Source organism: Tachypleus tridentatus, chromosome 5 (genome assembly GCF_004210375.1).
Source record: "Tachypleus tridentatus isolate NWPU-2018 chromosome 5, ASM421037v1, whole genome shotgun sequence".
NCBI lineage: Eukaryota > Metazoa > Arthropoda > Merostomata > Xiphosura > Limulidae > Tachypleus > Tachypleus tridentatus.
In genome coordinates this window covers 35,039,119-35,065,858 of record NC_134829.1, presented here as the reverse complement: position 1 = coordinate 35,065,858, position 26,740 = coordinate 35,039,119, and the positions used below count along the sequence as shown (strand labels likewise).

The 26,740-nt window shown below is 35.3% G+C and overlaps 1 protein-coding gene across 5 annotated transcripts in view; it reads right to left on the bottom strand.

Annotated features, from left to right (window-relative positions):
* The window catches only part of LOC143250919 (CD109 antigen-like), a 159,016-nt gene that overhangs the window by 42,774 nt on the left and 89,502 nt on the right, over positions 1-26,740 (bottom strand). For 4 of the 5 annotated variants that reach the window (XM_076502105.1, XM_076502104.1, XM_076502103.1 and 1 more), the window contains exons 2-7: positions 19,291-19,412; positions 13,146-13,326; positions 12,336-12,504; positions 6,793-6,915; positions 5,586-5,659; positions 4,362-4,401 (exon numbers count right to left, since the gene is read on the bottom strand). In XM_076502105.1, coding sequence (XP_076358220.1) covers positions 4,362-4,401; positions 5,586-5,659; positions 6,793-6,915; positions 12,336-12,504; positions 13,146-13,326; positions 19,291-19,397 — 694 coding nt within the window. In that variant the 5' untranslated portion in view covers positions 19,398-19,412. Of the gene's footprint in view, positions 1-4,361; positions 4,402-5,585; positions 5,660-6,792; positions 6,916-12,335; positions 12,505-13,145; positions 13,327-19,290; positions 19,413-26,740 lie in introns of those variants that run through there. The other variant, XM_076502106.1, reaches the window with a different exon arrangement.

Here is a 26,740-nt window from a genome sequence, read left to right as displayed (position 1 = left end):
TAAAAAACCGAGTTTAAACATAAGAACCGTAAACATTTTATACACTACACCTACTGGTGGTAATATTAAAACTATCAACTTTTTTCAGAAACATTGTTGTATGATATTTACGTTAAAAAGCACTTTTCTTAAAAGTGTTGAAAGATATGTCACTAAAAACCCGCTTTGTTCAACATTTTGTCGCGTTCTTAGTCCAAATACCTAAATAATTATAAAAGCTTTTATTTCAATCACAACAGTTTGGTTGTATCATTGCCAGGTGGTGATTCGAGGAAGGATGATATATGATACTATCATAACACGATGCTTAATGCAATATATTTTCTTGAATTGGTTCCACAATTATGAGAGGAAACGTTAAAGTTTAACGGCAATTTTACTGCATTCGTTGGTGTTGTTATTGACTAGTCTTTGCATATTCCCAAAATTAATTTATAAATATGAAAATTTCAATTAAAAGGACACGTGTTGTTCGAGTTATTGTCATCTGGAATTAATACCGAGCGGATACAGCTCCGTTTTTCAGACTTCACGTAACCGTCAACTGCTACACTTCTATCACTTTTATATAGACAGGTGGGTTAAGGCGTTCGACTCGTAATCTGAGAGTCGCGGGTTCGAATCCCCATCGCACCAAACATGCTTGCCCTTTCAGCCGTGGGGGCATTATTACGTAACAGTCAATCCTATTATTCGTTGGTAAATAAATAGCCCAATAGTTGGCGGTGAATGTTGATTACTAGCTACTTTCCCTCTAACCTTACACTGCTAAATTAGGAACGGCTAGCGCAGATAGCCCTCGCGTAGCTTAACGCAAAATTCCAAAACACAAAAAAACACTTTTACGTGAGGATCACGTTTTCATAAGTCGCATCTGAGTTACTACTGGGTTTATTATATAAATATTAGAATACTTCATCTAATTTCCACGTAAAAAAATAATCAAATCCCAAAATAATCTGAAAGTCCAATCTGAAACAAGCACGAACCGAGGAATAGTAGTAGCTTTATAGGTTTTTTGACATAAAAATCGTGAGTCTTGACGTAAAAACAACGACATTGATTGACATTAACGAATAGTTATTGATCAAAAGAAAAAAAACAAGTGGTGTCCAGTAATTTTCGCAAGACACCAAGCTATTCGTATTTGTATAAAAGACAGAAGCTACTCGTACAGCCGTAACTCAGAATCTTACACTTATAAGTGTCTACATCTTTAGTGTATTTGGTTCAATATTAATTAAAACAATTTTAGTAAAAGGCATTTTCTACTTAAACGTCACCTTACACTAAACGTCACGTGTGCTAAACGACCAAGTCAGAAATCCTTAACATTCAAGTACAGATGTCCCTAATATTTAACTACTGACCAGGGAAATATAGTACTCGTTGCCAGCAACGTTGTTTTCGGTTAATGAAATCGAATAACAAAATTTACTGTCACTGTTCTGAAGCACTCACATCTGAAAATATAAGGACTGTTTTAGCAGCGTAACGAATCAAACATTGATTCTTTGATCGGTAGTCCGCTAGCTCACAGATTCTCTTAAAGTTGGAACTAGAAAAGAAGATATCATATATTACATATATCAAAGAAATTGTGATATTGAAAGTCAATAAGTAGATCTGGATCAAGCTTTGACGTAGTACTGAATTTCATTAGTTACAGTACACCAGATTTTCATTGGAGGATGACTACTGAAAAATTCAGCCATCTTTCGTTTCTAAACAAATCAAATTACTAGTGGAAACTTAATTGCATTACTGCCCTCTTACGTCAGAGATTGTTACTAGACCTGGATGAGCCATACCCTTAAACGAGCGTGCTTTATGACTTTATAAAAGACAAACAAGCAGATAGATAGATAAAGCTTCGCGATGAAGGACAGCTGCCATTTATCCGATTCAGAGGAATCTTGACTTATAAACTGTAATATCAAAACAAAGATACTTTATGAAACCAATTTTGGCGTGCTTAAAAGAACGTTTCGTAACATATTTCGTGGTATTTTAAAATGGCTCAGAGTATAAGCAACACTTCTTTTTAATAAGTTAGGCAAATTTCAAATTCCTTTTAGACTAAAACAAACACATACTCGCATTTCTTTCTTTTTTTTCCCATCTTGATTGGTATAAACCTTATGCTGTTGAACTCAGGTTTAGTGATTTGATAATTATTTATAATTTACCTAAAAAGTAATATCAATCGAAACAAAAGATGATAATAAAATGATAAGTTTTCTGTCAGATGCTTGAGTCCATTCTGAGAACAGATTAAACAAAACGAGTAAGTTATTTGATATCATAAACATCGCATTAAAGAAAATAATTTTTTCTTAAGATTCTGAAGAGACCATAAAGAAAATCCATGAACATACGTTATTTCGAAGTCTTGCTCTATAAAAACAGATACTAAAAAAGCATATTTAGACTCGCGTGTACACTCTAATAACGTCACGTTAGATCGTTAAAAATGATGCATTATGTCGGAAAGCGTTCTGTGTCGCTAATAACAACTTTCAACGATTTTTTATCAACCTAAATCACCACCCGACAGTTTTATATCCAGATATGTTCTAGAACCAATTAATATTCAAGAAATAATTTCATCCCTTGAATCACTAACCTGGTGGTGAGTTTTAATAATGGCGACATAAACTCCTTAATAATCTATAAATGTACGTTAATGTTTCTAACTAATTATAACATTAAATAAAAACATGAATGAACTGATCACAACCATAAAATGTTGGCACAGCTTTTTTGTTAAATTTGTATGTTTAATTTTCCCCTTTGTTCATAAGCTATCACTACTGAAGTATTTTTTTATAATGTTATTAACTGAAGTCTGTTAGGGTTACCGTTGAATTTTTAAAAATAAAATTAAAACCCTGTTTTTGAAATACATGGGCATTAAATAAATAAAGGTTAAATTGCATGGCGAAAAAATTTAAATATTAAATACAAGAACAGTATTAGTAGAAAAAAGAAAGTTAAAATGCGGTTTGGGCAGAACATTAACTGTAATTATTTAGCAATATTTTCTTGTTGAATGGTTGCTCTAAAACCAGCTATATTTCGCGTATTTCTTATATAGAGGTTAATCGCATACATGCGGAAAGGTCTGGATAAAATTATTCTCATTTCATACTTGTCAAGCTAAGGCTGAGACTTCACAGAGGGCGCTACTTCAGTTTATGAGTGGTAACGGATAATATACATTATATATTTAAAACGAAAGCTAAAATAGTTTCAAGAAAAGAATTGGTAATTTACACTGCAATTACTTTCAAAACAAATAAGTAAAATGGTTTTCTCACGTGTAGATAAAAAATAAAATATAATGGCCCTTCAGTAGCAATGTAATAAGATTCTAAACACGTTTTGCAACATCAATCATAAACTGTGAAGCTCACCGCTGGGCCACCAGGGGATTGATTATGAATATCAATACGTATCATGCCATATTTTCGGAGATTTATGGTTGAAGTTAGACCATAATTATATAATAATTATTAACATACGATAAGTGAAATAAGATCCACATCTTGATAGACACGCTACATCTATCAGGTTAGCCTCAATTCACATCTTGGTAGACGCACCACGTGTATTAAGTTAGCATCAATTTGTAAGCCTAATGTGCTTACGGTGTCTTACACGTTACGAAACAAATATGAATTAAATATTCACTATGAATACACTAGAGTGTTTGATGAATAAAACTTATATTTTACTGTTGGCACATTAACATCTATAAAATACACCACTTGTACAACAAGTTATAAGGCGAAAAATAAACAAATTAATTTAAACAATACAAACTGAATAACAGCAGGGGTGTATTAAGGTTAACTAGGGCTCTAGGCTAACAGTTTTTTGTGTGCCCATTCGCTCCTCAATGGTCTCCGGCTGGTACAGTGCTAAGTCTACGGACTTACAACGCTAAAATCAGGGGTTCGATATCCCTCGGTGGGGTCAGGAGAGAGCCCACTGTGGTTTTGCTATAAGAAACACACACACACACACACACACACACACCCTCCTGAATGACTCACGAGGCAAATCGTTTATCAACACAAGAGAAAAAATATATAAAATATTGTGAAATTGATTGGAATTTGTTTTTATTATATCAAAATTAAAGTTGCTTCGATTTTCTCTCTTAAAATGTACTCCTTTAATTTGTTACACTCTAGGCCTTGAAAGCCTTATTGGTTAATATACCCTTGTACTTCATGGGTTTCGGTGACACAGTATTTGAAAATATGTTAATAAGCAAATATACTAGATATTATATACTAGTTAACATCAGTTTAACATTATTTATATCAAAAACGTATTTTAAACTTCCAACTTACAGTATTCTTCCACCAGGAAGGTTTTTTCCCCAACTTGTCCCTGGAAATTTAATAGAAACAATTACCAAACTTTAAACATACTATTCTCATGCAGGTAAACAATGTCACTGTACTAGCCATCATCAATAACTTTTTGGAACATTTGTTATGTTTATAAATGTGTTGCAGCTGGACAGCTTTAGAGTTCTAAGTTTATTTAAATCCAGTCTTAGTTCCGATGTTTTATTATTATTGTAATGTCATACGTACAGCACAGGTTGTTTTTATTTAGGCCTAAAAGGCGATACTAAGTTACGTCTAAAATAGACATATTTGTAGTTGAACCTGGTACTGTAATTTTTAGAAAGCTATCTACCTGCCCTAGTGCCTGCAATTTTTCAGGATATGCTCTTAAAATAGGTTGTTTCCAATGTAGTCGCTTTCAAAACTGTAGTTAAGTCAAAGTTCAGCATTGCCATGCACAAAGGGAGAAAGCAGAGCTCGCTCCCAATAACTAGTTTATGGTAAATATATATGTATATTATATACGTCTTTGCTTAATGTGGGTCCCAGTAGCGGTCAATTTCACTCTCTTTACGAGCTTCCAAAGTTCAGTACTAGCAACACAAACAGTAGCACGAATATTAAAATGGACGTGCTACTGTTGGAATATATATATATACAGATAAAGCATTTGCACGGATAAAACTTTTTCACAACCGACTAGGTCTTCAGTTAATTCTACTAGTCACTTGCTAAACAACGTGATTAATCCATAAGAAATCCTTTCTCCAGAGGTCGTCAAACAGCAGTATAGTACTTATAAATAAAACAAATTCATTGTTATAATTTATAATCTAGTGAGAGTAATCGTTTCAGTTGTTCTCAGCACTGCTAGTAGAGTCACATGACCTTACGTATTTATTTCGTGCTAGGATTTATAGATATAAAACAACAACGAGAAATGTTTAAATTATATTGAAGGAAAGTTTAGAATATGGGTTAGGGAATACAGAGATACCAGTTTCTGTTAATGTGAGTTAGCTTTTGGTTAATACATTGAATTTGTAATTGACGCTACTAGAAATAGTGAAAACAAATCCTTTAGGATAAGTAAAACATCTTACTGATAAGAGCCACCGATCAACGGCCTGAATAAAACGAACGAATTACAAGTTTTTTCTTTCCGTTTTTAAGCGTGATGTACAAAAGATATGACCTGTTCATCAGTTTTGTAAATCCTACCTGTGCTACCACACGAATAGTCCAAGTTCCAAAAGGAGGCTGTTCGGACAGTTGGTATTCCAAACTCACAGCACCTAAAAGTAGTTTAAAGAAAAATGTCATAACCCAATAACTTTTGGTATTAAATGGAATGATAGCTGTTTAGTTTGTTTATTACACTATCATACGTATTAACGTGATTTACCTTGTGTAAATGTCCCTTTTATTACAACGAAAACTGGTTACTTTGCTCAGAACAACAGTAGCCCTATATCATTTGCAAGCTATGTTTTTAACATCAGGTTGGTTCTAACTTATTGCAAATTTATGTTTCAACACTAAATACGGGTTTATGTCGCTCATTGTTTTACACTTGAAAAACTAATAAGTATGTTGTGAATCCTTGTAAACCAACTGATGAACAAAGTTTATTTCGTGATACATAAGTGAACAAATTAGATAAACGCATGAAAAGTTGCATTCTTAAATGATTACTAGAATGAGGGAATAGAAACGATACCATATTTTACGTCATATGACACATTTTTCCCTGAACAACAAAATGCATCTCACAGTTTAGCCTAAGCTAATTCTACCTAGCCTTTCCTGAGAAAACTTTACATTAAAATATGAAAAAATAATGTGTACAAAGATAAACGATTAGGCTTAATAGTAAATAAAAACGTTGCTAACGTTATGACTGGGTTTATAGCAGATGATTGTCATGCAAGACGATTAGCGTCAGTATAGCCGAGCAGTTCACCTGGTTCTTCAAGGGTAAACAGTATTTCTGAATTCTCATGAAAACTACTGTCTACTACCGTTTCTATTTATAATGAGCAGCAGTTTCCAGGTACCTGCTCACGTGCAAAAGACGCACTGGCTGTCTTCCTTACTGTCTCGTCAGGCCAGTACAGTTCACTCGCTGGGGACACTTAATATCCACAACGAACACCAGCGGAAATACGCTTGTCATATGAAAAATAATCTTTTGCTTACGTCTCTCACCCTGGAGAGACTAATAGTGAAATGTGTTTGTTTTTTTCTTATTGGTTAAAAGAATCTCATGAAAAGACAAAAATGTTTTTGATAGACTTAAATATTTTTTTCCGAAGTAATCTTTGCTAAAATATGAGTGATTCTTGTATGTCTGTGCACCTTACGTGCTGTAAAATACAATATATGAAATCCTTAAAAATAGAATTGTGTCAGTTAAACTGAAACTCACCTAGGTTGGTCTGACGAGAAAGCCATTTTTTCATAATTGTTCCTCTTGGGCCTAGCATGTACACATCTAGTGCATCCGAATAGACTTTGAGACTTGTGGTGATGGGTATTGTTCTAAAACGAACTGTCCAATAATGAAAAACATTTAAACCAAAAACTCAACAATATTTCATATGTCTGTTTCTTCATTGTATGTAACATCTTTATAGTTTCATGTTAGTTTAAACAGGGTTACGTTAAATTACTGCATTTATTTTGTTCGTGATATATTTCAAAGTCACTCATACAGTAACAGGAAAAATTGAGGCAAGACACGACGATACTTTAACTGCGTTATTTTAGTGTTTTATGGAAAACTATTAGTGATTCTTCTACATCATTAAATTCATAACATCGTGCGACGAAACTTCACACAAAGATATATATAATTTATTCAATGTGCAGGTCACAAACGATAAAACAAAACACATTTGGAAAACTTCATTGTTTGTTTTGGACTTTCGCATAAAGCTACTCGAGGGCTATCTGTGCTAGCCGTCCCTAATTTAGTAGTGTAAACAACACATTATAACGCCCCCACGGATGGGAGGGCGAGCATGTTTTGGCGCGACTCGGGCGCGAACCCGCGACCCTCAAATTACGAAGTACACGCCTTAACGCGATAGGCCATGCCAGGCCCTTAGAAAACTTCAATAACTTACAGTGATTATAATTATCTGTATTTGTATATCAGAAACCCAATCTTCAATTTTTTTTTAATATTGTTATGCCATTAAAACTTTCTTCACGACCTATAATTAACACCAGGCGGATTCAGATAAGTTTTTTTAAAGTTAAAAAGTATTGGTATTTCAGTGGAATTCCGAGATACATGAAAAAAAAATTGTTACATAATCTTTATGATAAAAGACCTTCGAAAGTCTAGTGTGAAAAGGAATAAATTTAGAAGTTTATAGCTGGTTATATAAAAGACATAAAACTCGATGATTAAACAAAATTAAAGACAAAAAACGAAAAATAAAATAATTTAAGTCGATGATACACAGCGAAAGTGAAGAATAATTAAACAAATTAACTGCAGGTAAATGAAAATAAAACTTGTTTGAATTCAACTGGATTTAAATTGCACTTTAACTTAATGTAAAAACTTACAGTAAATGGAAGCTTTACGTCTCTGATACAAAAAAAAAAAAAGAAGAAAACCGTGAAACCGTACTCTACATGCACTTTTAACCTATTCGAAGTAGAAATTAATGTCTTTCAATGTGATAGAATAAAATTCTCAATTCGTATTTTCTCCAAAGCTAGCGAATCAAATACAAGAATCCAGGTGTCTCTCTAATCCATGTAACATTTGTAAAATAACATAATATGTAAGTGATGTTGTATATATTATAATCAGCCCACGAAACAACTGGTGAAGTTATAACTGATTCATTTTATACAGAGTAACACCTTGGGCTAAACGTACATCATTTGAAACTAGATTTACTTTTTCTGAGCTACAATATTCATATAAATTCAAAATTTTCATTTACTTTTACACATATGCGCGTAGGCATATACTATGCGAAAATAGAATACATGATATCTACATATCACGTTTTTAGTATTTTACTGCAGATGAGGAAAGCCACTGTAGTGCATAATAAACCAACTAAGAAGTAAATGAGGACTCAACACAAAAAAGACGTTTTATCAAATAAACCACGAAACAAAGTTGTTGTTTTGTATGGTGGAGCTGTGTTTCGAACTACCTTAGACGTGTTACTTACAATATGTAAAATGGCGCTTGCGTGTGAGACTGCGCCCTACTCCCGGAGAGTAACTCAGATGAGGTCATCCTTAGAAGTTAGTTGTTCTACATACTTCAGCAGGTAACGATAAAAAATTAACCATGCATGTTTGTGCAGCCCATATACGGTGACTGGTCTGGTCAGGAGAGAGTAGTAATAACCAAACCTTCGATAATTAAGTCATCGTTTTGTGACTCGGGCTGAATGAGCAAGTGATGTTGCTCAAGACATTGCCTTGTCTGGTAAGCTAGTCACTGGTGTAGACAGTAAGAAGGCATTTCACAAGCGTGATGTATTGAGCACCAGTGACTATATCAAACCACCATCTTTGATAATCCAGTTGTCAAGATGGCTCCCACACCGTAATAAAAACACTGCTCTATTCTGTGGTGGATTACAAACGGTTTCATGAAGGGGTATTTGACAAACACAGGTGTATCTACTGTCTGAGAATTGTACAAATCTGGTTTCCTTTGAAGAAAAGTGTACTAAAGGATAGGATAGTGTGATGCCCACTTACGTTATTTCTTGTAGTCAGAAGAGGTTTCCGTCTAGCTACTTTGACATACTCTCTCGTCTGTCCTGTAGCAGCAGTGGCTGTTTGACGTGAGTTTTCGTCACAGCACGAAAAGTCCATTATGTTGATTCTGGACTCCAGTCCGTGCAGAAACCATTGTTTTCCGACATGATTAGAACAGCGTTAAAGCCCTATTCATTGTGGACAATGGTATCTCGGGATTTTTTGTTGACTTTGATCGCCTTCCCATGGTATTGATGTGACTTTGTTAAAATACCGCTCATTTTCGTGGTACTGCTGTACCATTCTATAATCTTTATAGAGATATACCTATATTTATATTTCACGGTTACTTCTAAATTACGTTATGGGGATAATCTATTTGTCTTCTCGGGGGGGGGGTCTATATACTTAATTTTAAGCTATGTATATTTAGCTATGTATTTCAAATAATTTCAGTGTGTTAAAAACTATAACTGCTTTTATATTCAACACAAGTGACAGGTGCACTTATACCAAGTCAGGCATATTTAGGATGACTATCTCCAAAAGGAAAAGATTATAAGTTTGATGCTAAACGTTTTTTGCATCACATGATTGTAAAGAAGAGAAATCTCTCAGAAGGTGAATAGTTTATTAATTCTCCGACTTCGTGAGAGGAGCGGGAGTTCCATGTTCTTGAGGATATACCATTTTCATGTATTCTTTTTTGTTTTCATATAAATTGTAGCTCACAGTATTATATGCATATATACCCATTGAATCGGGCAATTTGATCGATTAATGTTAAAGTCTGATATTTTCAATTGGCCAAATATATACCAGCGGAAACGCTGAGAACAGTTAAACAAAGAGAAAACAATGACAAAAAAATTACATTTGTACACATACAATCCAAATAATCCAAATATTTACAAGATAATCCAAGCATTAAAGGAAATACTCCACGGATCAGAAAAATAAAGTCTACAAAATCTGGCTAACACAACTTGGGTGAAAAGCCAGAGACAAGCCCCTAATTTGAAAAGAATTCTTACAAATTCGGAGTTTAAGCAGTCAACCAAGGAACACGGGGCCAAACGATGCGGTCACCCAAGTGACAAAACATCTGAACTCATTCAGGAAAGTAAAGACTTAAAATTCAGAAGTTCAGGAGAAACTTTTCATATTAACACAGAGATGGACTGTACATAAAAAAAAAATCTAATATATTGTATAAAATGTGCAGGTTGTGGATTGGATTATATTGGGGAGAGCGGAGACCAATAAAAGAACAGAATGACTCGTCACAGACAACAGGTAAATCACCCAGAATTGCGACTAATCGGACTGAGTAAACATTTAGACCAACATGCAAAGGAAAAACACCCGAAATTCAGTGTAATACCATTCTATAAGATTGGAAAAGATAATGAACAAACCATGGAGAAACATTTTATAATGCATTATGATCAATGAAGCATGAAACGCGTAACTGTAAATAAACGACCTTAATACCGTCATGTGAAGCTTCAATTTATATATATATAAAACCACTTCGATTTTATTTAATAAAAACCTTCACAAGAATTACTCTAAATTCGAAAAACGATAGTGAGTGTCGCTAATTCAATCGCTATAAGTAAGATATTCATAGAACTTCTAGTTTTTGGAAGTACCCAGTAAAACACAGATAAAGTTGAACTAAAATAAAAAACTGTCGTTGACTTAGTGTTAATTTGTTCGCTAGCCTAAAACGTTTCAATGTTAAAAAAATAGCTATTTACCACAGAATCTTGGTATTCACGCGTTAGAAAAACATTTCTCAATATTTCCGGTTTTCGTAGACAAGAGGGTTTGAATTGTTCAAAACACATCAAAATAGACCGTTTCAGTAGTAACATAATACTATAACGAACATCATTTACAAGAAATAGCAGTGTGAAATTTGTGGACAAAACTGTAAGGACAGTACGTGACTGGTGATTGTTGCTATACGCTTTACAAGTATTCGTGTGCGTATATATTTATATCTGTAATTTACTGTTACGAGACTTGTACGTGAAAATGGTAGAACTCGGAATGTTCATGTCAAAGATGCGGTCAGAGTTAGTTTAGTAAAGCTTCCAAATATTTTAGAAATTGGCCACTACGCTTTTTGGGACCTTTGCACAATGTTACACAAGGTTATCTGCGTATAACTGCTCCTAATTTTGAACTAATAGACTAAAAGAAAGGCAATTAGTAAAGAGACCCACCGCCAACTTTCGAGATACTCTTCTGACAGAATAGTGGGATTTGTTTGTCTCCCTTTCAGTGCATGCATGCACAGCTCCAAAGTGTGGAGTGCACGTTTTTTTCAGCAACAAATAACAAACCACGAATCCTTAGATTCACAGTCTGGGCACGCCAATGACTTGACCACGCTCGGCCTGTGTTTGTTTGATCGTATAAACTAAGCGTTACGCCTGTACTGTTTTCGTTTTTCATGATGTTTTTGCATCTCAGTAACAAGTTTTCATTCTGCTGGTAGTTATTGGTATATACGCAGTAGACACTGGTATGAGATGGTAAAAGTTTAGAAGTTATGTCTTATATGTCTACTGATTATTTATATCTGTTTCGTTGTTCTTAAGCTCGTGTATGTGCGTTGTTAAATAAGAGCTGGCAAAGCTTGAAGTTGATATTAGATGTAGAAGCTGATAGTGATTCTTAGTTATGAAATTCGCGTGTTGTTTACGCTGTTTATATTTATGTTGCTGTTTTTTATTCTAACGTACATCTACGATTTTTTATAGAACTCTATTAAGAAACTACGCTCATTTTTTAAATTAAAATATTAAATTATAGAACTCAAGCCACGCAGTCATTAATTATCTAAAGAAAAGAATTAACTGTCACAGAATCTTTTATTTTTAGGTTATGATATCTTCTATCTTTTAGCAAGCGGACCACACTTGACAATACAACTTGAGCTAAAGATCCGTTACATTTAGCATAGTTTAAACAAAGAAGGACAGTCATTACTTTAGTGATATAAAATAAAAGTATATCTACTTACGTTTGAATTTCTATCTCAAAGTGCGTTGTCTGTAGATTTTTCGTTTTAATACTGATACCACTAATATGTCCCTTTTGTACTCACAGTAAACTCGAACAGACAGCCGAGAAGCGCGTGTTTAAGCTTATCCATCATTAGACCTACTCAGTTGTAACCTTACAATGTCATCAGAGTCTACACATTAAGCTTACCTATCTGTCCCTGTCGGTAGATAGGGCTGTCCGTTTGGACAAAAATTGTCATCGATCGCTGGGAAAACTCCAACAATGTTTCGTTGACAAACGCCGTTCCTCCCAGCACCCCATTCATGTTGCCTTCCACCCGTAGTTTGTACACCCCTGGCAGACTGTTTGGTGGCACCTATAGAATACGTAAATATTAGTTAAGGCCACGAGCGCAGGAACTACGTTTAAAAACATATTAAATAATCCTCATTTTCCAGTCCTTCACGCCATCTATTAACGGACACTAAACCAACAAAATGTTTAAAATTACAAGGGAACAATTAAAAAACATATCCCATCGTGCTTCAAGTGAACAATATATTTCTCACCCTTGCGGGAAAGTGGAACATTTTATGTTTTACATTTGGTTGCTTATTTGTCAATCAAATATTAAATACTTCAGGTACTAATATTCTAACGTCTTTGTAGTGACCGATTTTAACGCCTCTTTCTTGGATTCACTATTCAAGTTTATTAAGTACAGGTAAAGATTATAATACCAAAGATATAAACAGGTCGTCGTACTCTTCGTTTTGTTAATTTTTGTTTAAGGTCTTTAACGCAACAAGCATCATAATCTCGTGAGGAACATTCATAAAAAGCATGTTAAAACTAAACGTATACAAATTTTTCTTAACACAGAAAGAAGTCCGTGCGTTTTAAAAACATCTTGATTTTTGTGCAACAGGAATTTGTTTTGTTAAAACATGCCAAGGAACCAGTTCGAGAAGATTGGTTTTGCTATCATCTACAGTTTGAAATGTTTAGATTGATCACCTTCAGTAGTAAGGTTTCAGGGATATTGGACTTGTATTCTTTCGTCGTTGAGGCTAAATCAACGCCGTCTCTCTCAATAGATGCCTTAACGGTGATTGGAATTGAGGGTCGATAGACTGTTACGTACACTCTGTACGGCTGGCCTGGCCGAATAACTTTTGAAGCCAAAATAAAGTAGGTCCTAAGATAAAAACAAACAAACAAGATTAGCTTTGTATATATTTTGTTTAAAAAACAAAACAAAAACTTACCTTTATAATTTTTTATAAGCCCAGCATGGCCAGGTTGTTAAGGCACGGGTTTGAATTCCCGTTGCACTAAACATGCTCGCCCTTTCAGCCGTGGGAACGTTATAAAGTGACGGCCAATCCAGCTAGTCATTCGTAAAATAGTCCAAGAGTTGGCGATGGGTGGTGATGACTAGCTGCCTTCCCTCTAGTCTTACACTGCTAAATTAGGGACGGCTAGCGCAGATATCCCTCGTGTAGCTTTGCGCAAAATTAAAAAAAAAGCAAAAAAAATACTCTTTTATTACAAAAGGATAGTACCAAAATGTGCGTTTTAATAAGAATCTACCCTATCCCCTAGTGGCACAGTGGTATGTCTGCGGAATTATACCGCCAGAAACCGGGTTTCGATACCCATGGTTGGCAGAGCACAGAGAGCCCTTTGTGTAGCTGTGTGCTTAACTACAAAACAGTCGATCAAACCTTCCTCACCTAAAAATCTTTAATGGATAAAATGTCCTGCCTTTGACATATAAGTGAGCTGATGGACAGGGATTCAGTTTCTCTGGGGTGTGTTAGTGATTAGCATTCCCCTTGTGTGAACACGATGATTAGTGGTTCGCAAGTCTTCAGTTCTTTTTAAATGTCTTGTAAAGTAGTTGCATCAAATACTTCCTTTGACTAAGAAGTCAGTTTACTATCAGTAAGCCTAATTCCAATAGTTCTGTTCCTAAATTTGAAACATTCCGTCATGGTAAAAGCAATACCACCAGCATGAAAGGCGGGAACCTTCTGTATTATATCCGATGCTAACGAAAAGAGTTTCGTGTGCTTGTTTTATAATAAAATCACATTGGGCTACCTGCTGTGTCCACCGTGGGTAATCGAACCTCGGATTCTAGCGTAAACATGCCTTATCCTACCAGAGAACAACGAGAAGTCAAAATCTGTTTTTAACTTTCTTGCATATAAAATAGATGTCCGAAAATTCCATTACCATATACTAAATGTCTGTACCCCTTTACATAATACTTTCAAAATGTCCTCCCTCAACAGTGATACAAAACTAAAGACGGTAAATTCAGATCACACGCGGAGCAGTGAGATAACGTAAGGAAAGCGATGGTATTTTCCCTCAATGTTACGATGAAAATCGATTTTTTTTCAAATGAAAACCTGTATTTCATTAATATAACGTCAATGATCATGCACGTTTTGGAAATGCACATGAAACATTTGTTGCGCTTACGTGCTTTACTCAGTTTTCAAGGTTGTGTCAATATTCCATATATTCGAATTTCGTATTGATCAACAAACATTTCATTTGCGCCTCGATACACAAGGTTTTTCGTATTGTTCAAATGAATTTTCACTTATGCATCCGTACACGAGCCCTTTCGGATTAATCAGCTAAAATTTCACTCGTGTATCCGTACAGGAGTCTTTTCAGATTAATCGACTAACATTTCTAAAAACCTTGTTTTCCAGGTGGTTACGGCCCTCGACTCTAATCCGAGGGTCGCGGGTTCGAATCCCCGTCACACCAAACATGCTCGCCCTTTCAGCCCTGAGGGTGTTATAATGTGATTTTCAATCCCACTATTGATTGGTAAAAGAATAGCCAAAGAGTTGGCGGTGGGTAGTGTTGACTAGCTGCCTTTCTTCTAGTGTTACACTGCTAAATTAGGGACGGCTAGCGCAGATAGCCCTCGTGTAGCTTTGCGCGAAATTCAAAACAAGAAAACCATACCTTTATTACATGTCCATCTCTGTCGTTAGTAAATATTTAAATTGTATAAACTAGTAACTGCTAATCATAGTACTCATGCCTCATTGAAAATAATTTAGAAAACTGAACAGTTTGAAGAAAAACATTCTGGGAAGTGCTAGACGGGAAACGTGTTCTGATTGTGTTAATTAGTCACACACAACTCATGACATCAGAATTATTCAATACACAGAGATGAAAATGTTCAAAAGTTTTACTCATCTGAACTGTAGTGTTTTTATATATTAAAAGCAGCTTCATTTACTTAATAAACATTAAGAATCCCAGTTTCCCAATACTACATTAAAAAACTACTTCAATTAAGTTATTATAAAAACCCTCACATACAATCCTCACGAAAGTTGTGTTCTTCTTACAAGGAGGGTATTTTTATTTCAAAATGTGTTCTATTATGAAGACATGGTTGTTGCACATACCATAGTTCCTTTTCTAATTGTCTGAATCTTGAATACCCAAAGTGTGATTTTTTGTATATATTTTTTATTTTGGTGTCGTTCAATAGACGGAACAGGAGTCTTGGTTACATATGTAGGTACTGACATACACACTGTATCCACTATAGTAAAGAACGCACACAGGATAGAATCAGTCAAATATCCCATAATTATTTTATGGATTACTTGTTTTTAGGTTCAAAACATCGAAACAGAATTAATAACTCTTGAAGATCTATTTGACTCATTAATCTTTTAGGAACTGATTTATTTTAAATCTGAAAACGTTCATGGTACTGATATGTGATGAGATTTGACAAAGGCGGGAGAGGGTCATTCATAAGTTCATTTGATTAAATTGCTAGATGTTGACCTTTTGTCCATACCAAAACTTAATACATCAAACCACTTAATCTTAATATAATTTAGAAAAGGAGCCAATGATATATAGCCATACATTAAACGTGAAAACTGGTTGTTCAGACTCGATCACATGTTCTACATGGTTCTATTAAACTGAGTCTTATTATGAAGTACATGTAATTACAACTGGAAATATAAAGAACAGGTGATGTTCGAAACACATTATTCGCAGGTATTGTGTTTGTGTACCTGTTAAATGCTTCTTTGTGTTTTAACTCGAAAGTGGTGCAAAGCGCCTTACACTTTGACAAAGAACGTCAAGCTTCACAAAAGATGATTAAGTGGGCGCTCGTTTGAATTCAAATGTCGCTTCAATAATCGTGAGTCAACAATTAAAAAACAGGCGACTAGAGTTGCATATTGTTTCAATCATCCCATCTTAGCACTTCACTAGCCTACGAAACAGACATAACCAGCTGAAACGAAAACGTGGCACGCAGCAGGTGGTAAGCCACGGTGTCAGTTGAATATTTTCTGTTTCGTTGAAACGTAAACAAGTAATCAGGAACTTTTTATAATTAGTGACGTCAGTAGTTTCTCTGACATCCACTCGACCTTCTATTCAGTTGATCGAGCGACCTCGTGTGCGAATGTGTTGAATTAACAAAGAGGCAAACAAATATATTAGTACTTAAGCACCAAACACAACAGGCAGTCCCAATTGCGCGTTTTTTTACAAGGCCATTTACTCTCCTCTCACTTAGCAGCGCCCTCTCGAAGGTGGTCTAAAATTCCCATAAATCTTGTCTTTTCTTCTTTCCTAAGACTAATTAATTGATGCTAAAAACATTCAACTTCATATCACATAAGTGAACTGTAACACTGAGATCGAAAGCAAATCATTTGTTACTTGAATAAAACCTAATAATTCTTTTGACGTTTTTCGTCACTGTGGTGGGAACGATATACGTGCTCAAAATTTAACGTCATTTTAAATATATACACGCAATACCCAGGTCCACTACCTAGAATAAATTCGATACAATGCCTAATCGTAATTTACAGTTTATACTACCCACGTGGACATACGTTTCTTTATCTCTCTGTCTTAGCGTGGCTTAGTGATTAAGGCACTCAAATCGGAATCTTTGGGACGCGAATTCGACTCCCGTTAACGATCATGCTTACCTTTGCAGTTGTAGAGGAGTTACAATGTGATGATCAATCTCACATTTCGTTAGTAGATGAGCAGCTCAGTAAGTGGCTGTGGGTGGCGTTGACCAGCCGCCTTCCCTTTATCAGTCACTTCTAAGCCAGCACAAATAGCCATCGAGTAAATTTGCGCGAAATTCAACAAATTCTCTATTACACACGTGTGGTCTTTAATACATTAGATATGCTTCTAACACAGTATATGAAAAAACCATATAGATATTACTTTTGTGAATCTACTTCTGTGTGTACGTGAATACACGTACAGAACAAGAGAACACAATGTGCATCAAATGCCAATATCATTTTTTCATACAGCGTTGTCATTGTTTTATCTCATGACTTCCATCTAGCTGGTGTCTTATTCTTGTGAGAAAGCTCTAGCAAACTTAAATTTGTTTCTTACTTTTTGGGTTAACTGAAGGCTGCAGCACCGACCGCTCCCAGTGCTACAGATGTAACTGGAGAAGTTAGGGAACTGTAGTGATGTAGCGCTTACTTCATGAGAAGTTTGTTTCGAAGGTTTTACATAAGGATATCTTTGCACAACCGTCCCTAACACTGAACACTAGGAAAGTAATGCATTCATCAGTTTCTCTTGAGATACTCTCGTTTAATCGAGTTAATGTGACGATAGCATCTACACCCACACAGTAAGGGGGAACGGAGTTAGTGCGGCAACGGGTCGTGAGCCAAGAATCCTCGAATTCACAATTCAGACATGCTAACAACTTGGCCAGTCTGGCATTCTTGTTTTATGATTAAACTTTAAACATCTTAGAGAAGTAGGAGGAAGGAAGTCAAAACCAGTAAATCCCATTATCAAACACTATATTTTAAAGGAAGTCAACACTAGTAAATCTCAATATCGAATACTACGTTTTAAAGAAAGACAACACCAGTAAATACCAATATCAAATCTTGTGTTTTAAAGGAAGTCAACACCAGTAAATCCCATTATCAAATACTATATTTTAAAGGAAGTCAACACTAGTAAATCTCAATATCGAATACTACGTTTTAAAGAAAGACAACACCAGTAAATACCAATATCAAATCCTGTGTTTTAAGGGAAGTCAATACCAGTACATTTCATTATTAAATCACGTATTTTAAAGGAAGTTAATTGTTTGTTTTTTAATTTCGCACAAAGCTAGTCGAGGGCTATCTGTGCTAGCCGTCCCTAATTTAGCAGTGTAAGACTAGAGGGAAGGCAGCTAGTCTTCACCACCCACCGCCAACTCTTGGGCTACTCTTTTACCAACGAATAGTGGGATTGACCGTAACATTATAACGCCCCCACGGCTGAAAGGGCGAGCATGTTTAGTGCGAATGAAGTTAATACGAGTACATCTCAATATTAAATCACATGTTTTAAGGAAAGTGAATACCAGTACATCCCAACATTATCTAACCCGTTTTAAACAATGTGACATAAACGAGTTGCTTTACTGCCTGCCATTTTTTGTTTTGCTTTTAATGTTCGAGAAAACTTGTAGAAGGGTTATTTGTGCTAGCTGCCCTTTATTTTGAACTGATAGACTAAAGGGTACGTAATTAGCTACCAGCACCCACCACCAGATGTCACGCTAAACTAAAGAAAGAGTAGGATTTCATGTTTCTATAACGCACCTGAAACTCAAGTGCAATTTTATAGAAACTATACGCGAACCATAGACCCAATGATTCATAGTCCGCCATGTTTATCAACAGATATTGTAAGTTAAATTAATATATTTTGATTGTAAAATACTTTATAACCGTTTTACCTTTTCAAACATTACCAGAGTTTGCCCTTTAACAAAGATGATCAGATTAAATGTAAAGAAATGCAAAAAAAGGTTAAAAAACTTCCCTAACTAGAAACCACATCAAAAACAATTTCAAAACATGTAACGGATAAATGAGCGTTGTTTTTTTTATTTGCTCAAATATGGTTCTGAACTTTCGTTTCTTTTTCTATAAAGGTTAGTGATAAATTTGGAAGCAGGTGGAGTATGCGCAATAAAAACAATAAAACATCCCAAATATAAAGAACGTACGCATTATAGCACGAACGTCGCAGCGTTTCGTCCAAACAAGTAATCAAAATGGACAATAACAAAAACTCTGAAACTTACGGGTCATTTTGAATGCGATGTATCTTCACTTCGTTCTCCGTGAAATCGTTTTGAAATAAACCAGGAGATGTCGCTATTGTTAACAGAATGAAGAAGGTAGAAATCATCCTTGAAAGCTTTCACTGTGGAAATAATAAATAGATTAGTGAAATCTATAAATTATGCAGAGTCTCGTGTCTCGAGCAGATACAAAAGGATTTTTTAACTTTATATACAAAATCTTAATCAAGAAAACCCTTAATCCATATTTACTCTCACTGAATACCAACAGTCTTTTCAATCGTTTCAGTTTCTGGATAATATTCAACGAACAGTAATTTAATTTTGATGTAGGAAACGTATAAGATTCAATGTTATCTTATTCATCTTATGCACAGTTTTATACGCTTAGTTCTGGTTGAAGGTTACGTTGCATATGTCAGTTTCTGCTCAGAGATCATGTTGCATACGCCATATTCTGGTAGAATGTCACATCAGGTTCTGGCCTAAGACGATTTTGAATTATAATAGGTTTTTCAAATAATCATAAAACAACTCTGACTCGAGAATTCAATGCATAGAGAAAACCTGAATGTGGAGGACTTGGAACTGCTTTTAGGAGTGAAAGAATTTCATTGTGTAGCCTCCACAGGAACACAGAAGAACTTCATAAAGTAGCCTCCACAGGAACACAGAAAGAGCTCCATTGTGTAACCTCCACAGGAACACAGAAAGAGCTCCATTGTGTAACTTCCACAAAAACAGAACGTTACTTTGAACCGCACATAAAGATTGTACTTTTCTAAAAATGTTTGTGACCTTGTCTTCATTAGTATGAATAAGTGTCTAAATGAAGGAGAAGAACCACGATTTGTTTTATACTTGTTTATTTTAAACATATTTTGTCTCCCATATAGTAATTATTATATTACTGACTTTTCCAAAGAGGTTATATTAACGAATTATCACAGATGAAAACCTAGCCTATCTGGATCAAAAGGGATACCTTCTGTATAATATAGTGTTAGATTATGAACCAAAATAACTGTTGTGTCTTTTTTTTTTTTTTTTTACACACACGCATATAATGTTTCGGTTTGGATGAAATACTTTATCATCTGTGCAAACCAAACCTTTTAGTTGTATATCTTATAGATTAGCATTGGCTATTTAGATATAGGTAGAGCCTTGTGCAAATTACCAGCCAAGTGCCCTTCTTTAACAGAATCGGACCAACAGGGTGGCATTTATTTAAAAGTGTGTTGTCAATGGTCATTAGCGAAAAACGTCTTGTATAGATTAAGCCTAAACGGTTGCTGGATATTTACCAAGTATAAGTTATTAACGCAAGTCGGCACCAAAATACTTACCAGGTATAGGTAATTAATAGAAGCCGGTAGCGTACGACTGGGGCGTTCCACAAACTATGGGCTTGTTTGGTTTGAATTTCGCGCAAAGCTTCACGAGAGCTGTCTGCTCAAGCCATCCCTAACTTAGTAGTGAAAGACTACCAGGAAAGCAGCTAGACATAACCACCCACTGCCAAAACTTGGGCTATTCTTTTTACCAACGAATAGTGGAATTGATCATAATGTTATAACACCATCACGGCTGAAAAGGCGAGCGTGTTTGGTGGGACAGGGATTCGGATCTGTGACCCTCAGATTGCGAGTCAAACGCCCGGGCCATCTTTTCGTAGCGTCCCGAAGTTTGGATATTGCAACTCAGAGAAGAGTATTTTAAATTTCAAAGATATTTGATTTGATAGCTTAACAAATTCATCGACACACAGCACTAAAATAAGTAAACTAGCTATATACCTGTCTCTTCTATAATCTCCACTGGATAGAGAATTAAAGTGGTTGAAAAAAAGATAATTTAGATTCTTTAACGTCCTAACTTAAACCGACTAAAATTTTTTTAAATATTTTTTCTTTTGACAGTAACATATTTTATGTTCTTTTTTATATTACAGAGCGTTACCCTAGGTTTCAAAAATACAGCACTGGTTGAATTTTACAGCCGAACTAGAGGATTCGAAACTGTTGTAACACGCCATCTGTTATTGGGAGGAAAAATAACTTTTGTAGTTTAATAAGCTCTGCGGGTCGCGTCCTTATATAGTAAACAGTAACGAAATGTTGCTTATTCACTGTGAGGGATAGAATCTCCCTCTCGAGCTATTGTGCAGTCCCTATTTCATAAACACAAAAGACTAGAAATATCAAAATACATCCAAGTGAGTTTTGTATGGTCTAATCCAGCACCTGGTAGGCGTAATGTTCTCTCAGTTCAGAATCTGTGTTTGTTAGTTTAAGTGACGAGAAAAGTACTTAGGATAATAACAGTCACCAGCTACAGACTTTATTTTCGTCTCGAAAGCTTCGTAGAATCAGATTTAATTGGTAAACCTCGCGCTATATAATATTTTCATAAAGAACACAAACATAATTAAGTCTAACATAGAGAAACAAATAGAAAGTACAGTATTGCTCTTTCTATAATTCCTAGTGACTGATTCGTGTGTCGGGACTAAAGGTCCGAGGTTCGCATTGGGATGCTTCGGGACTAAAGATCCGAGGTTCGCATTGGGATGCCTCTGAACATGCTCTATATTTTGATTTCTGGGTGCGTTACAGCAGGCTCCTAGGTTGAACAGCGGTAAGTCTTCGGATTTATAACGTTAAAATCGGGAGTTGATTCACCCTCGTTGGACACAGCAAATAACCCGATGTGGCTTTGCTATGAAAAACACGCACGTGCGCGCGTTAGAAGAATGACAGACAATTCCGTTTTTCGGTTCAAGTCAAACAAAGCCCTTTTGGTGACTGGTGTTATTGACTAGCTTTTTTCTCTCTCTCTGGTCAGTAGCTCAAAATTTGGGACAGCTACACCTAAACGCCAAGGACATCTGACTTAGCTATTTAACTCATGTACGCATACAATGATGCTCAGGTTGAAAATGTCGATAACGCGCCGTTTATTTAACTCCCATGATTTTGTTACACATCACTGAGTAAACACAATGAGAACAAAGAGTTGTAAATGAAGCTGCCAAAAAAAAGTTCACTATAACAGTGTTACCTTATCATAAAGATATGTGTATATATTTTAAACTATCATTGTGTAACCTTATCATGAAACCATGTGTATATATTTGAACTATCATCGTGTTATCATAAAACTATGTGTATATATTTGAAACTATCATTGTGTTACCTTATCATAAAAACCACATGCACATATTTGAAACTATCATTGTGTTACCTTATCATGAAACCATGTGTATATATTTGAACTATCATCGTGTTATCATAAAACTATGTGTATATATTTGAAAATCATATTTGAAACATATCATAAAAATCATATGCATATATCTGAAACTCTCATTGTGTTACCTTATCATAAAACTATGTGTATATATTTCAAATTATCATTCTGTTACCTTATCATAACACTGTGTGTATTTATTTGAAACTGCTTGTTTGCTTTTAAATTGCGCGCAAAGCTACACGAAGGGTATCTGCGCTAGCTGACCCTAATTTAGCTGTGTAAGACTAGAGGGAATGCAGCTAGTCATCACTATCCACCGTCAACTCTTGGGCTACTTTTTTACAAACGAATAGTGGGATTCACCCTAACGTTGTAACGCCCCCACGGCTAAACGGGCGAGCATATTTGAATCTTTCATCGTGTTAACTTATCATAAAATTATATGTATATATTTGAAAGTATCATCGCTAAATGCCCCACCTATTTTATTTAGATTATTCGGTTTAAGTTAAATATTAAACTATATCAAGCTAAGAAGTAGGAAAATGTACAAAAAAAAACGTTTCTACTATATTGAAAATTAAGTGTCTGTGTCACAATTACTTGAGAAAGCGATTAACCTTTTATTTTTACTTATCTTATTTCATGTATTATTAATGAAAAAAAATATAAAAAATAAACCTGATGACTAACATATTCAATTTGTTAAAAATGTTTTTTTTTTTCAGTTACTGCTAAGAAAATTTCAGTTTCACTATCTAACAATGCTATTAGGTTAATTTTATAAAAATCTATTACCCGTCTTTGTTTCGAAATGTGTTGTTTTTTATAGCTCAAAACTGCACAAAAATACTTTTTATGTTCTGTTCATCGTATAGAACCAAGTCTTGGATTTTAACGTTGTAAGTTCATAAACTTATAGTTGATACACTAAACGAACTTTAATTTTGATCGCCCGCGTCGCGCTAAACATGCTCGCCCTCCCAGCCGTGGGGGCGTTATAATGGGACGGTCAATCCCACTATTCGTTGGTAAAAGAGTAGCTCAAGAGTTGGCGGTGGGTGGTGATGACTAGCTGCCTTCCCTCTAGTCTTACACTGCTAAATTAGGGACGGCTAGCACAGATATCCCTAGAGTAGCTTTGCGCAAAATTCCAAAATAAACAAACAAACATTAATTTTGATTGTTTGCTTGTTTGTTTTAATTTCGCGCAAAGCTACTCGAGGGCTATCTGTGCTAGCTGTCCCTAATTTAGCAATGTAAGACTAGAGGGAAGGCACGCAGTCACCACCACCCACCGCCAACTCTTAGGCTACTTACTCTTTTATCAATGAATAGTGCGGTAAGTTCGGTAAGTTATTTTTAATATTATTATCAGTTTAATGGCTTATTAAGTAAATAAGATAAAACTGAACCAAAGTCATGACTAAGAACTTTGAATTTATATTTATATTCATGAGCGTCTAAACAACTGTGTCTCGAAAAAACATTTTTCATCAGTGCCATCTATCGACGACAATGTTGTGTGACAATCTTTCAGAGCTTTGAGGAATGAATAGTACTTTTAAAAGCGAGGCGCTACTCACAGATTGTGACGTTGAGGAAGAGGTTATGAAAGATGGACAAGTGCACTGAGTGCGAGAGTAGAAAGAAAAGTAATAATATAACGTGGAGATGTTATTTTGGTTCAAGAATACATTTTTATCACAAGCACCTGCCACTCAATCAGGGATGTGAGATAGGCTGGTTCCTGTCTATATGGCACAGCGAAATATGAGTGAAACGAATTTGGAAAGGAACGTTAAGGTACTATTATGTAAACTTAAGTGTAGGCTGAGATCGACAAGCACAAAAGTGTAGAATATTTTCGTACTTTTTTTTCTATACACTTAGGCTACAAAATAATATCAATAAGAAATAGGTTGATACCACTGAAACTCCTCTACATAATCATGGTTGTAGAAAACGTCCAAAGTAGGAAGGGGAGAGGGTATTTGGGAGATCTGCTTTTCATTGTTGGAAACTGTTGTTAAAGTTATTCAGACAGATTACTGAGTGAATTATATTTTAAATTCTATCACAACAAGTATCTTATGAACAGCAACTCGGTGGATGAGTATATAAATTATTGTCAGCCTCCATCGACTGTGGTTGTGGGGGAAGCAAAGTTTAGTTTCGAATAATCATTTTTTATATAATGCTTGTTTGTTTGTTTTTGAATTTCGCGCACAAGGACTATCTACGTTAGCCGTCCCTAATTTAGCAGTGTGAGACTAAAGGGAAGGCAGCTAGTCATCACCACCCACCGCCGACTCTTGGGCTACTTTTTTACCAACGAATATTGGGACTGACCGTCACATTATAGCGCCTCACAGCTAAAAGAGCAAGCACGTTTGGTGTGACGGGGATTCAAACTCGCGACCCTCGAATTACGAGTCGAACGCCTTAACCCACCTGGCCATGCCGAGCCTTATATAATGCAGCATGTGCTCATTTGCTTTCCAGGTTCCCATCCCAGTTTATAGAATACGTTTAAAAAATCAGTTTTAAGTAGTATGTCAGAGAGAAGTGTATTTACGCGTGTGTATGTGTGTGACTACTTCAATGCTTTTTGTACCGTCTTGGAAGCGTTATTTCAAACAGCCCGTCAGTGTACTTAAATTGGTTTGAAGTTTTTATTTCATAACAGAATAAAAATAGCGTATACGTATTCAGTGAAATAACCTCCGCATACTAGCACTTATATAACATACCATGAATATTTTGATAAATAACCAAGAGCGTTTACTTCAAGTTATTTATTTTACATAACGATGACGTATAAGACGGCCACTCTCCTGAAACTTACTATGTTGAACTTTATAACCGAAGTTTGCAGCTGATTCGGAAAATTTATTAAGTTGTAAAATATCTATAGGGTTTTGAGTCCATTTTACTTAACCTTTACTTATAGGAACTCAAATTAATTTAAGCTGTTATATGGTAAAGTAAAACGGATTCAAACACCACGGGTATTATATACACTTAACCGTTATTAAGAGGCCTAATGGTATTTATTACTTTGGTTGCTGACTCAAGCTGTGTTGACGAGTTTTGAATAGGTGAAACTGCAGTCTACAGCAAAGGGTACAGCCAATCAATGAATGTATTAAGCCTCAACGTCACAGATCATCTTTTCAATTTCATCTCTGGTGAATAAAAAAATGAAATCCTTAACGCATATATATGTATCAACATCGAAAGGCTGCAGAGCTGTTCTTAGAACTATCTGTGTAGTTCGTATTTCACTGATCGCGAAATTAACCAGCGTACAAGAATTTAAACATAGGTCTGCCAGAAGACACATCTGTCTTATGTGTTAAATATCAGTAAAACAAACTGTGAGACGAAAATAATTAGTTATTTTTACTTGAAAGAAAACGCTGTTCTAAATATAGTCCCATGACAATATATATACATAGCCGCTAGAAAGTTAAATTTGTATTCTCTTAAACCCAACCAAATACAAAATAGTGGTAAGAATAGTAATAATAAATATTTAAATATTTTATTTATTTAAAAGGTTCGTTACAAAAGATGTACTTAAAAATTACACATTAGATGTATTCCCTTCTTAAGCATGTGATTAGATCTATAGGCCTACTGTTCAAGAGGTTAAGATATTCTATTTGTGATTTTATTGGAAGACGTACATCTCAACATTAGGAGACTTCCTCAATAGTAACAAGAAAGTGTGTGTGTTACAGCATAGGAGATTCCCTCAATAGTAACAAGAAAGTGTGTGTGTTACAGCATAGAAAACTCCCTCAAGAGTAACAAGAAAGTGTGTGTGTTACAACATAGAAAACTCCCTCAAGAGTAACAAGAAAGTGTGTGTGTTACAGCATAGGAGACTTCCTCAAGAGTAACAAGAAAGTGTGTGTGTTACAGCATAGGAGACTTCCTCAAGAGTAACAAGAAAGTGTGTGTGTTATAGCATAGGAGACTTCCTCAATAGTAACAAGAAAGTGTGTGTGTTATAGCATGGGAGACTTCCTCAAGAGTAACAAGAAAGTGTGTGTGTTACAGCATAGGAGACTTCCTCAAGAGTAACAAGAAAGTGTGTGTGTTACAGCATAGAAAACTCCCTCAAGAGTAACAAGAAAGTGTGTGTGTTACAGCATAGGAGACTTCCTCAAGAGTAACAAGAAAGTGT